The 12,290-nt window shown below is 38.2% G+C and overlaps 1 protein-coding gene across 10 annotated transcripts in view; it reads right to left on the bottom strand.

The window, feature by feature from the left end:
* Window positions 1-228: 228 nt before the first annotated feature.
* Window positions 229-12,290, bottom strand: part of LOC132824018 (anillin-like) — a 61,434-nt gene continuing 49,372 nt past the window's right edge. For all 10 annotated transcript variants that reach the window (XM_060838251.1, XM_060838250.1, XM_060838252.1 and 7 more), the window contains 6 exons: window positions 9,342-9,451; window positions 5,806-5,859; window positions 4,178-4,264; window positions 3,859-3,966; window positions 2,390-2,562; window positions 229-1,057 (listed from right to left, as the gene is read on the bottom strand). In XM_060838251.1, coding sequence (XP_060694234.1) covers window positions 931-1,057; window positions 2,390-2,562; window positions 3,859-3,966; window positions 4,178-4,264; window positions 5,806-5,859; window positions 9,342-9,451 — 659 coding nt within the window. In that variant the 3' untranslated portion in view covers window positions 229-930. The remainder of the gene's footprint in view (window positions 1,058-2,389; window positions 2,563-3,858; window positions 3,967-4,177; window positions 4,265-5,805; window positions 5,860-9,341; window positions 9,452-12,290) is intronic.

Raw genomic sequence — 12,290 nt, 5'->3', positions numbered from 1 at the left:
CCAGTATCCTTCAGTTTCTTAATATCATATAGCATGAATAAAATTGACTGGAGAGTGGATTAGGATACCTGAACAAAATTTATGAACAGAGGCTTTAGTGTTCAGGCAGTAATTTGAGAACACAAAAAGTAGTCAGTCTTCAAATGATTTATGATGTGCTGAACTTTTGTCAGCTTTGTACACACCTTTGTTTGTGTTTCTGATGTATGCTTTTGAGAAAATAAAACAAATTATTTAAATGTTTATTCTTTGAACTAGTTTCAGAGTACAAGACAGTTATAAGTGATATATGGTACACAGACTATAAATATAATAAATGTGCAAGATAAGCCCTTTGTAATTTTGACTTGATACAAAAAGGTACAGAAATAAAGTATGGTTTTAGAATTAGATTAGATAAGAGTGTGGAATTAAAGGGTAGTTGTATAGCCATTTTGAGGAATGGCTCCTTTCCCCTCTCCCAGGGGAACGATAGAGCAAGATAATATTTGGAATCTTGCAAACACAAGTACCAGGCAAAACAAAGCTCTATTCTCAGGATTAAAATGTAAAGAGTAATGAGATCCAAGTGAATTTGCTACAAGAAAAAAAAAAGTCCCTCCTGTAAAACAGGAAGGATGAATCCCAATTTGTAGACTTTAGTTGGGTCTGCTTTCCATTAACAAATGAAATAGCATGTCAATAGGGCAAAGACTAACTCCAGAAGTTTCTACTTAGAAATGAAAAATGGGGAGAAGGGGAAATTCAATAAAAATAACTACTTGATCCTTCGATTCTTTGGATTGACATTTGTTAGGCAAGGGTTATGTTTAGCAGCAATTCAAAATGATTATATATACACAATGAACTACTTGCAAGGCACTTGTATCAAAAACTACCTTCTCAAAATGAGAAGTTGCACGGAGGCATTTGACTTTTGAAAAGTCAACTTCAGATTCCATCCTTGGACATGGAGGAGTGTGTTGTTAGTTGCCAGGTTCTGAGATTGAGCAGAACCTGGTTAAGTTTTTCCATCCACAGGTTTCGCTCTTCTTTTGCGTCAGCCGACAGCCAGTTCCTACAAAATAATTGACAAGTATAACGTTAACAAATCACACTTTTTCCCAGTTTGCTGAAATCAGATGTATTAAAAATTTATGGTTAAAACCATTATATATAGACTGTATCAAGAACACCTTAAAATTTCTGGTTCTTGTGCCTTCAAAATGATATAGCAACAGCCATGTAGAATTTGGCATTGGTTTACTTGATGCTCAATAGTTTGCATGAGAAATACTTGACAACTTCTCATTGATGTACTTTTACAGTAATGACAGGCTAAGTATTTACAGTATTTTCTATTTCCAGCATGCACAATGTTTTGCTTTAGTAAAATGGCCAGACTGTTACATATTGAAACTTCACTCCAAGAGCTGAGCCGTCTGCTTCAGTCTCGAATGGTTAATGAGCTGAAAGGATTGTTTTAAAGAGCAGACAATTCTTGGGTTAACAATCAAAACCACCAAAAAAAAAGAGGAGATGAACATACAAAATAATTGTGGCATTTGACTGCACATAAGTATCACTAAATTAATAAATAAGACAAGTAAAAGATTTTGCATTTATAATATGTCAATCAGAATTCCCCAAAGATTTTACAACCAATTTTAAATAGTTTTTGGTTTGGAGATTAAATAACTATTTTACAATTTTTACTTGGTAGCATCAGTTGAAGGGCAAATGTTTTCTTTTGGCACCCAGGGAACTCATTACACCAAGTATTACCAGAGGTCGGAGGAGGCCTCCGTTTAAAATTTGACCTTAAAAAGATGGAACCGCCGAACAACGGAGTGAGAGCCTACATTATGCTGCTCAAATCTGAACACATCCTCCAACTCAGAAACCAGCATGCTATCACCCAAGCCAAACTATTAACCAAAAAGTTATTCAAAGATGTTGAAGACATGCAATATGAAAAGTCTCTTTTTCTTCTATTAAACAATATTGCGGAGTTGAAAAATCAGAAACCAATGGCAGAAGCCTAATCACAACCATGTGCTAAGGTTAAAGGACTTGGTAATTGAAGAGATATCAACAGAAAAAGGGTTCAGAAAAAGGGTTGAAGGATTTGAGCTTTAGGGAGAGAGGTTGACTAGGCTAGGGCTATTTTCCCTGGAGCGTTGGAGGATGAGTTGGACTGAAGGGTCTGTTTCCATGCTGTACATCTGACTCTTAATAACCAGATCAATTTAAGGGCAGTAACTTGACAGTGGTCAGAATTTGGAAGAGTTGCCCCCTCCTCTACCACCAAGAGAAGTAGGGATAAACCAGCACATCGACACACTTTAAATGAAGAAGCTTAATCCACATTTTCAAATCTATTTGAAAGTAACAGGTTAATGAGACTTACTTGGTAAAGCACATTTTGTTTCTACACTGAACAACAAGTGTGTCAGAATCTGATTCCTTCTGTGGCCGTACTGTAATCAGCTCAAATGTTTTGGGTCGGGAACAGAACTCCCGGCTGGCAGGTTCAATCTTGTCTTTACTGCAGCTGGCCAAGTCAATAGACCCAATAGGTTTCTAAACAAAGAAATGAGTTAGTGCATTAACGCTAGTTTTGAAAGGTGGTCAGAACCCAGTCACCACCAGGGTTTCTGAAATAAAATCATATCCTGCATAAAAAGAAATTATATAAATAGCGTTGTAAGAAAACAGGTGAAATTTGAGTTGGGACTGCAGGCAACAAAACATTGTCTAAAATACTATTGAAGGACAGACTAAGTTTTAGTGAAAAGATAAATATTGTACCGTTGGTAGGTTTTCTCTAAATGCAAGTGGTGTTTTGACAAGCACTAGCATTTACAATTACGGACAATGTCTAGGAAATGTGACTGACATCTTTCATTAACACAAGATGTAGAAAATCACAAATCAATTCCTTAGAAAGGTGTAGCATTGGTTCATACCAGAGGGAACCAAATCATTAGTATTAACAACTCATTTGATGCAATAAATTAACTCCACTCTTCATAGATGTTGCTAGACCAGCTGGAGTAGTTCTTGTTTCCATTCCAAATTTCCAAAATCTGCACAATTTTGCTTCTAAACAATTACCCTTGGGATCAGTGGACTTGAGATTGAAGTCTGCTGGGATCCTGTCTGGATCACTTACCATCAACTAGTTTGGAATGTACAGATATGAAGAGGAGACCACACTGTACAACAATTACCCCCATGGTTGGATTTACAGACGGTCATGGAGTGTGTTAAGAATTTCAAAATAGATAAGTTATTGTGCAGTTCTAGTACTTTGAGCTGCACTTTAGCAAAAGTTACAGTCAAGGTCTTAGGATATGGAGAATGTCATTTAGGACTGGGATAAGGAAATATTTCTTCACTCAAAAGGGTAGTGAACCTATCAAATTGTGTCACAATAGGCTGTAAAGGTCAAGTCACTGAATCTGTTCAAGAAAGAGCAAGATAGCATTTAGATTTGAAAAAGCACCAAGGGATGTGGACAGGAAGCAGGAATACGGCATTGATATAAAACAGTTGAATTGAATGGTGGAGCAGGCTTGAAGGGTCAAGTGACCTACTCCTGTTTCTAGTTTCCATGTTAATTCCAGTATAGACAAGACTAAAATTCAAATTAGAATCTTAGCCACAACATTTAATTTTGTTTGCAGGTTTTAACACCGATTCAACTAGCTTGATAAAAGCTGATGTGAATAAACCAGGAACCCACATATTAAGTGTTAGTTTTCAGCAGAACAATTTTGTTTTTAAATACAAGCTTGCAATTGGCTACAAAAGTTCAGCAAAAATGTCCATTTGTATAAGAAATTCAAATTGTGAAATTGCATATTGTTAATTCACCTTGTGCTTCTCTTCGTTGGGATAGGTCCAATAGGAAAGGATATTGCCAGACAATACAAACCAGCGACGGTGCCATGCACCAAATCCACTCACATCCTCAAACATAGTCTGCAAAAACAGAACCAGAATTCTTAACCTTGCCAGAATATGGAGGTCAAATAGAAAGTTTTTGAAAACCTATTTATGTACATTAGTGCACGTGCTTGGCCAACAATGCAGCTAAATTGTGCAAGTTCTGTGCACAAATGATATGCACAAGGAAGATAATTATCACACCATTGGTTCTTTGTAATGAATTATGACAAAAATGGACAAATACCAAGAATCCTGAATGCTGAGCCGAGGAGTGAAAATGGCATTGGAGTTTCAGATAGATGGCACCTTCAAGAGGAGACAGGAAAGGAACCTAAAGTTGGTCAAAAAGAAAATGCATTAGTACTACCAAGGAAATAATTTCACAGGAGAAGTTCCAGATACTAGGCCAATAGTAATGAAACTTTATTCTAGTAAACCAGATGTGATAGTTCTAAATGCAGAGCAGGGATTCAAATTGGCAAAACTTAAAAATTTGTAAAGCTTATCCCCATGAGCATCAATAATTAGAAAGCCAATAGATAATTTACAAAAGTGCCTGCAGCAAGCGTTTCTACACTACAGATATGTTATAATGTAAAGCTCTAACAGGCAGAACCATGCAAAGAGCAAGCCAAAAGTTAAAAAAAGTCAGCGAGCCTTATGCATCAACTAATTAAACTACATAAAGCTGTAGTTTGGACTAGAGAATATGGTTCAAAATGCAATCACATCAATTTAATGTAGATGATTTGGAGTTGGGGGGGCCACGTGTAGCATGTCTAAGTTTGCAGGTGACATTAAGATGAGTGGCAGAGCAAAGTGTGCAGAGGACTGAAATTTTGCAGAAAAACATATTTTAGGTGAATGGGCAATGGTCTGACAGATGGAATACAATGTTAATGTGAAGTCATCCATTTTGGTAAGAGTACCAGTAAACAAAAAAAAACCAACTTGAATGGTAAAAGGTTGCAGCATGCTGCTATGCAGGGGAACCTGGGTATCCTTGTACATGAATCACAGAGGGTTGGTCTGCAGGTACAACAGGTAATTTGAAGGACAAAAATTGTATTTGCTAAAAAATCCTTTGCTAAAAAAGGATTGAGTTTAAAAGCAGGGAGGTTATGTTGCTGCTGTACAGGATGCTGTTGAGGCCACACCTGGAGTACACAGTGGAGGGGGTTGGCTTATGAGGAGAGACTGAGTAGACTGGGATTATATTCATTGGAATTTAGAAGAATTGGAGGGGTGGGGTTAGAATCTTATAGAAAGATATAAAATTATGAAAGGAATAGACAAGATAGGCAGAGAGGATTTTTCCAATGGCAGGTGAAACTAGGACAAGAGGGCATTGCTTCAAAATTAGGGGGGAGTAGATTTAGGACTGAACTGGGAAGGAAAGTCTTCACCCAGAGGGTCGTAAATTTATGGAATTCCTTGCCCAGGGAAGTAATTGATGCTACTTCAGCAATGTTTTACTGCTAAGGTCATTATTTTATTGAACAAAGAAAGAATTAAGGATTACTGAGAGAGCACAGTTAAATGGAGCTGAGGCCATGAAAACATCAGCCATGATTTTATTGAAATAACAGAGCAGGTTCCAAGGGTCAGATGGCCAATACCTGCTCCTAGTTTTTGCGTTATGTAACATGTAACAAAATGAAAAGTTCTGCAAACTTTTGACTGGTTTAACCACCACTGCGGTACTTGTTTGAATCAATCCCTGGAGTAAAGATTTCTTCACTCTTAGAGAAATAATGTAACGCATATGAGCATCCATTTCCAACTGGACATTGCAGAAGTACTGTTTTCTAGTTCCAAACTAAAGCGGAGAAATGATTTAGTTTTATAGAGACATTAGTTAACTATATAAACCTTGTCCTGAAACTCATCTCCAAGTAGTTGCCTGACTTTTCCATCAAACTTCATCTACAGTAAAAACAAGTTAAAATTAATACATATTTAAGTATTAAAATAACAGAGTCTAGAAACTTCATTGATCGACCTACAACTCAAAAAAATTGTTGTGCGATTAGGCTGAGCAGTGGGTATGTCCTGAAGCTAATTGCCTATGCTTCCAAGATGAACAGTGGCCTATGGAGAGGGGTCATTTTCACCAGGAACAAAGCAATTGTAGGACCAAAAACTCACTTTTATTAAAATGTTTCATTTTTTCATAAGCTCAGAACATTGTTAGCTTCCAATTCTAAATTTGTAAGTTAAATTCCATAAATTGGATCATGTTCAGAAAATGGGAACAGTGAACAAATTTAAACACTGCTTACGAATCCTGCTTAATTAGTGCTTTCTAAGTCCAAATTCACACTGTACCATGAAAAAAAAAACTAAACTACTTACCTTGTTCAACACGATCTTCTTTATACAAAGATCAAGAATGTGTGGGTTAGGTGCATTGGTCAGGGGTAAATATAGAGTAATGGCTCTGAGTGGGTTACTCTTCAGAGGGAGAGTGTGGACTTGCTGTGCCAAATTGGCCTGTTTCCAGTGTAGGGATTATATGATTATAGATGTGGAGCACAAAAACCCTGATTGTTCAGGTGAAGCATAGTTATTTCAAAATACTCAATTGCTTGGGAATAAAATCAACAGTGAAGACTCAAATGTCAAAAGAGTATTTTATGCAGCCCAAATGTGATTCAAGAACATACTCCTGGTAATCCCCATAATCTATTGTTTCATTCAATTACTTTAATCCAAAAATGACCAAGATTTCAAGCAGTCAAACAACTCAGTATGAGCAAATGGTGTTTAATCACTGCATTGGCATTTTGTAAAGACTACACTTAAAATAATCCCACCACAAAAAAGGTATAGGTACACATCCATCAAAACATTTGCAAAAATGCCACAGTTAATCAGAACCACTACCTGTTCGGTACTATATTCTGTTTACTGAAGAGGAAATTGCAGCTGACACTTGTTCACAAGGTGGCACAAGTAACAAGTGTTGGGAGTTCACAAACCTAGTGCCATTCTTTGAAATAATATTTCACAATATTCAATTAGACTACTGTGCCCTCAATACAGTAAGTACACTGTATCTTCAAGACCCTCATTACCTTTCTCTACCTCAACAGTCCAGTTCACTATTCAAAAGTCCAAAGAATTCAACATTAAAATGAAGTGTGAACAGACAAAATTGGCAAAGTCCATTTCACAGAAGTTACCCCATAAATCACAAGAAGGTTTGAGAGAATCTCTCCTTTTGCAAGAAAGCATATAGATTAAACAAGTGTAGCCGCACCAACTGTAGCTGCGATTTCATTGAGTGACAAAACAGGCAATCTTTGCGTTGAACTCACTCTCCTGCCTGGTCTAATATCCCTCGATTCTCTGCAACACCAAATCTGCACATCTTAGCCTTCAATTTACCCAAAAATGGAGCAGTGAAATCCTTTGGGGTTAAAAATTGTTGAGATTGTGCCCCACATTTTAGACTCCACAGCCACGAGACAGCTTCTGTGTATCAAGCCCAATTCAGAAATTTGGATATTTCAATAAGTTCACCTTTTGTTCTTCTGAACTCCAGAGAGCACAGGAGAAGAGTGCTGACCAGCCCCTACTGGAGTTTGAAAAAATGAGTAAGAAACAAAAATAAACTGAAATACTGGAGAAGAAAGTGATAAAGGGAGTAGCCGGGAGAAAGTAAAAAAGTCTCAAACATGGTTATTGTGGAATTATGTGAATCCACATAATGTGAGAAATAAGATTGAGGAACTGAGTGTATAGATAGGCACAAGGAAATAATAATGAGTTTTGAGAAGATTTGTAGCTCAGGTTGAGCTACATGGAAATAATGATGTTGTGGTGATAATGGAAACCTGGCTCAAAGACAGGCAGGAATGGGACCTGCATACAAGGTGTTCACAGAGAGAAAAAAAAAGGGAGGTGGTAACGGATTAAGGAGAACATTGCCAAGCTGGAGAAAGATGTCCCAGAAGGGGTCAAGAACAGAAATCAACTGGGTTAAAGCCAAGGAAAAAAAAAAGATGCAATTACATTTCTTGGTGTAGTCTTTAGATTTAAAATAGAGGGGGGGAAAATACATAGCAATCTTGCAATTTATAGAGGTGCAATAATTTTTGGGAACTTGAATTATCTAAATACAGACTGAGATAGTAGTCCAATAAAAGAAGTTCAATGATTACCAGACCAATGAGTCTAAATTTATCTGAGTCAGGTCCAAAGGTTGGCAGAAAAATCATAACTGAACAATGGGCTGCATTTAGAGGTTGGTGCTTTTTAGATACAGTCAACAGATATTTCCACAAAGGGGAAAAAAGGTAGACAAACAAATCCTAAATTCGCTGGATGAGAAGAAGATTAGGAAAAAAGAGCACTCTTGACAGACACCAAAAAGTAATGTAACTAACAATCAAGCTAAAATTATAGACAGCTCAAAAGGGGAATTTTGTACTGAGGCAGGGGCATGGCTTAAATTAAAAGCAAATTAATACTCTGAACTGGTCTTTCAGGGAATATGCTGTCAAAGGTGGAAAAAAAAAGCAGTAGAGACACAGGAGTTTAAAAATTAATAGAAAGGGGTTATTGGAAAGACTAGCTATACTTAAAAGTTGTTAAGGCACCAGGGCCAGTTAAGATTCATCGAAGGATATGAAGGGAAGAGAGTTGCAAATGCACCTTTTTGTTCCTTAGCTCCAGTCAATTGATTGTTTACTGAATTCACTGCAGTGCATTGATGTTAATTTTCCAGCATAATAGACTCCTGTGTGTGTCAGAGAATTGGGGAATTGTAACAGTCTTGTTTAAGAACGTGATGTAGAAGATAGGTCCAGCAACTACAAACCAGTCAAATTATCTTGCAAAGTCCAGTCACTTCCATAAAAGGGACAAAATTAATGATCATTTGGAAAACCTGCATTGATTTGTTAGGGCAAATCGTACTCAACTATGGTATCTTTTGAGGAAGGCTAGTCTGGAGAATACTAGATAGAGGTATTCAACCAAAATCAATAGGTAGAAGCTTTTCCTGGTGGAAGGATCAAGAACCAGAGAGGACACTTTAGATAGTTGGCAAGAGAAGCCATGGCAGCAAAACGGAGAAACCTTTTCACAGTTAGAAAGACACTGCCTGACGATATGGTGGAGACAGTTTCAACTGAGGCATCCAAGAGCATTTGGATCATCTGAAAACAAAAGTGCGCGCACAGGGTTAGGTGTAGAAAACAAGGGAACTACTCCTTACATGAGCCTGCTCAGATTTGGCACATTAAATAGCCTCTTTCTGTGTTGCAACCATTCTGTGGATGAAAGGATTAGGAGTTAACTTCAAGTGGAAGTTAAAGTTCACCATTAGTCTGCACCACAATCACAAACTTTAAAAGCAATTAGATTGGTCATAGTCTATTTATTAAAATTCCAAGACTTACTTTGTCAAGTGGAAACTTGTCTTTTCCCAAGGATGCCAAGGTGATTTTATGTGACCCAACCAATACAAATTTACTGTTGCGTACAGAATTACTAACAGCAGGACTGGCAGCTGCAAAGTATAAAATCAAACATTATTCAAACAAACAATTTGGAACCAAACTGAATATATGGCAATGGACCCACCATGATCCAATTTCAAGGTATGACAGACTTCTGGGAGTGAATGACTGGCTCCCACTCCTCTGGTTATTGCACTTGACAATTTAGGTGGATAACATGGCTTTAGATTGGAGGTCAGGGACATCACTGTTCATGTAAAGTTCAGAACTCAGTCAGGAGGTCAAAGAATTTATTTCATCTTGCGTTATGTTACGTTACCATTATAGTTTTAAAAAAAGTCCTGTAATACAAGTTCTGGCATAGACTACAAGTTCACATCCATCAAGGACTAGGGAATTGGATTGGAGGGACTCCCCATTCAAGAGCACATACATAACAAGCAAGTTATCAGAAAGCCATAAAGGCCAAGGAAATTTGTTGCATTCATTAAGCCAAAAGACTAACTTTTTTTAAAACATTAGTACAATGGGTACATTTTCATTACAGTTAATGGGAATACCAAATCGGTTGTATTTTTTCTAATTTTATTTAAAAACCAAACTAAATTGAAGTATTATACTTATGAAAGCTATAGTAGCACACCCCATTAATGCAGCTAAAGATTCACCATGCCAAATTGAATCCCAGCTCAAAACCTCAGTGGAGGTCTACAGCAAAACAAAAGAATCTTGCTTTGCCATATACATTAAAAGATATACATTGGTGCACAGGATATCATTCCAAAATGTTTATGATACAAACCTTGAAAGCACTGTAAATGGTGAAGAGAACAACGTACAAGATATTAGTTTGATTTGGAGCCTCACAGTCATTTGCTGGCACCACACTAAAGCATTTGAAGGTGTTGGGGAGGATGCAGAAAAGATCTAGGAGAATGAAATTATTTATCCATGGAACCAGTTATGAACATCGTTTGGGACTCTCTTCCTGAAAGTCAGAAAGGAGCTTTGAAATCCTGAGCTGCCTGGACAGAGAAAACATTTCCCCACAAGGAATGGAGAAGGAGGAGGCATTTATTTAAACTGACTGACAAAAACAGCAGTGACAGAGTCAGAGATGTACAGACACTTTGGTCCAACTTGCCCATGCCACTCAGATAGGCGAAATCCCATTTGCCAGCAGTTGGCCCATATCCCTCAGAACCCTTCTTATTCACATACTCATCTAGATGCTTTTTAAAATATTGCAATTGTACCAGCTTCCACCACTTCCTTTGGAAGTCATTCTATAGGTCACTGGCCTCTGCGTGAAAACGTTGACCCTAAGGTGCTTTTTAAATCTTTCCCCCCTCATCCTACACCTATGCCCTCAAGTTCTGGACTTGCCCACCCCAGGGAAAATAGTTGGCCTGTTTATCCTATCAATGCCTCTGATGATTTTAAAAATCTTAAAGATCACCCCTCAGCTCCCAATGCTCTGGGGCAAACAGCCCCAGCCTGTTCAACCTGTCCTGACAGCTCAAACTCCCCAACCCTGGCAATATTCTCATATATAGTTTCTGAACCTTTTCAATTTTCTCCTATAGGAGGGAGACCAGAATTGCACACAATATTCCAACAATGGTCTAACCAATGTCCTCTACAATTGCAACATGACCGCTCAACTCCTATACTCCATGCTCTGACCATTAAAAGGAAAGCATACCAAACACCACCTTCACTATCCAATCTACCCGTGACTCTACTTTCAAGGAGCTTTGAACTTGCACTCCAAGGTATTTGTTCAGTAACACTCCCCAGGACCTTACCATTAAAAAAAGTGTATAAATTCTGCTCTGATTTACCTTTCCAAAAAGTAGCACCTCCCATTTATGTAAATTGAATTCCATCTGCCACTCCTTGGCCCATTGGCCCTTCTGATAAAGATCCCGTTGCACTGAGAAACTTTTTCATTGTCCACTACATCTCTAATTTTGGTGTAATCTGCAAACTTACTATGTCTGTAATCACATCCAAATCATTTATATAAAAGTGACCAAAAGCAGTGCACCCAGCACCGATCATTTTGGTACATCAGACAGGCCTCCAGTCAGAAAAGCAACCCTTCACCACCACCCTCTGTCTACCTTCAAAACAGTTCTCCCTGTATTCCATGAGAAATAACCTTGCTAACCAGTCTCACAGGGAACCTTGTCAAATGCCTTACTAAAGTCCATATAGATCTCATTCACCACTCTGTCCTCATCGATCCTCTTTGTTACTTCAATCAAGTTTGAGAGACGTGATTTCCCACGCACAAAGCCATGGTGACAATCTCTAATCAGTCCATGCCAATCCAAATACATATAAATCCTGACCTTCAGGATTCCCTTCAACAACCTGCCCATCAATGTCAGGCTCACCAGTCTATAGTTCCCTGGCTTTGCCTTACCACCCTTCTTAAATAGTGGCACCACTTTAGCCAACCTCCAGTCCTTTTTACAAGGTTTGTGAAGGCTTGTAGTTCAGGTTGAGGTTTACTCGCTGAGCTGTAGGTTTGATATCTAGATGTTTCATTACCTGGCTAGGTAACATCATCAGTGGCGACCTCCAGGTGAAGCGAAGTTGTTGTCTCCCGCTCTCTATTTGTATGTTTGGACGGGGTTCCTGGGGTTTGTGGTGATGTCATTTCCTGTTCGTTTTCTGAGGGGTTGATATATGGTATCTAGATCTATGTGTTTGCTTATGGTGTTGCGGATGGAGTGATGGTCTCTAGGAAATCTCTGGCATGTCTTTACTTAGCCTGTCCCAGGATAGATGTGGTTTTTCTCCCCTCCGTGTGTAGGGCTACGAGGGAGAGAGGGTCGTGCTAGCTAATGTTAGTGTATCCTGGTGGCTAACTTGCTTCCT

The sequence above is a fragment of the Hemiscyllium ocellatum genome, chromosome 17 (genome assembly GCF_020745735.1).
Source record: "Hemiscyllium ocellatum isolate sHemOce1 chromosome 17, sHemOce1.pat.X.cur, whole genome shotgun sequence".
NCBI classification, from domain to species: Eukaryota; Metazoa; Chordata; class Chondrichthyes; order Orectolobiformes; family Hemiscylliidae; genus Hemiscyllium; species Hemiscyllium ocellatum.
Note: the sequence above shows the minus strand (reverse complement) of the source record. Positions and strands in the feature narration are given on the sequence as shown.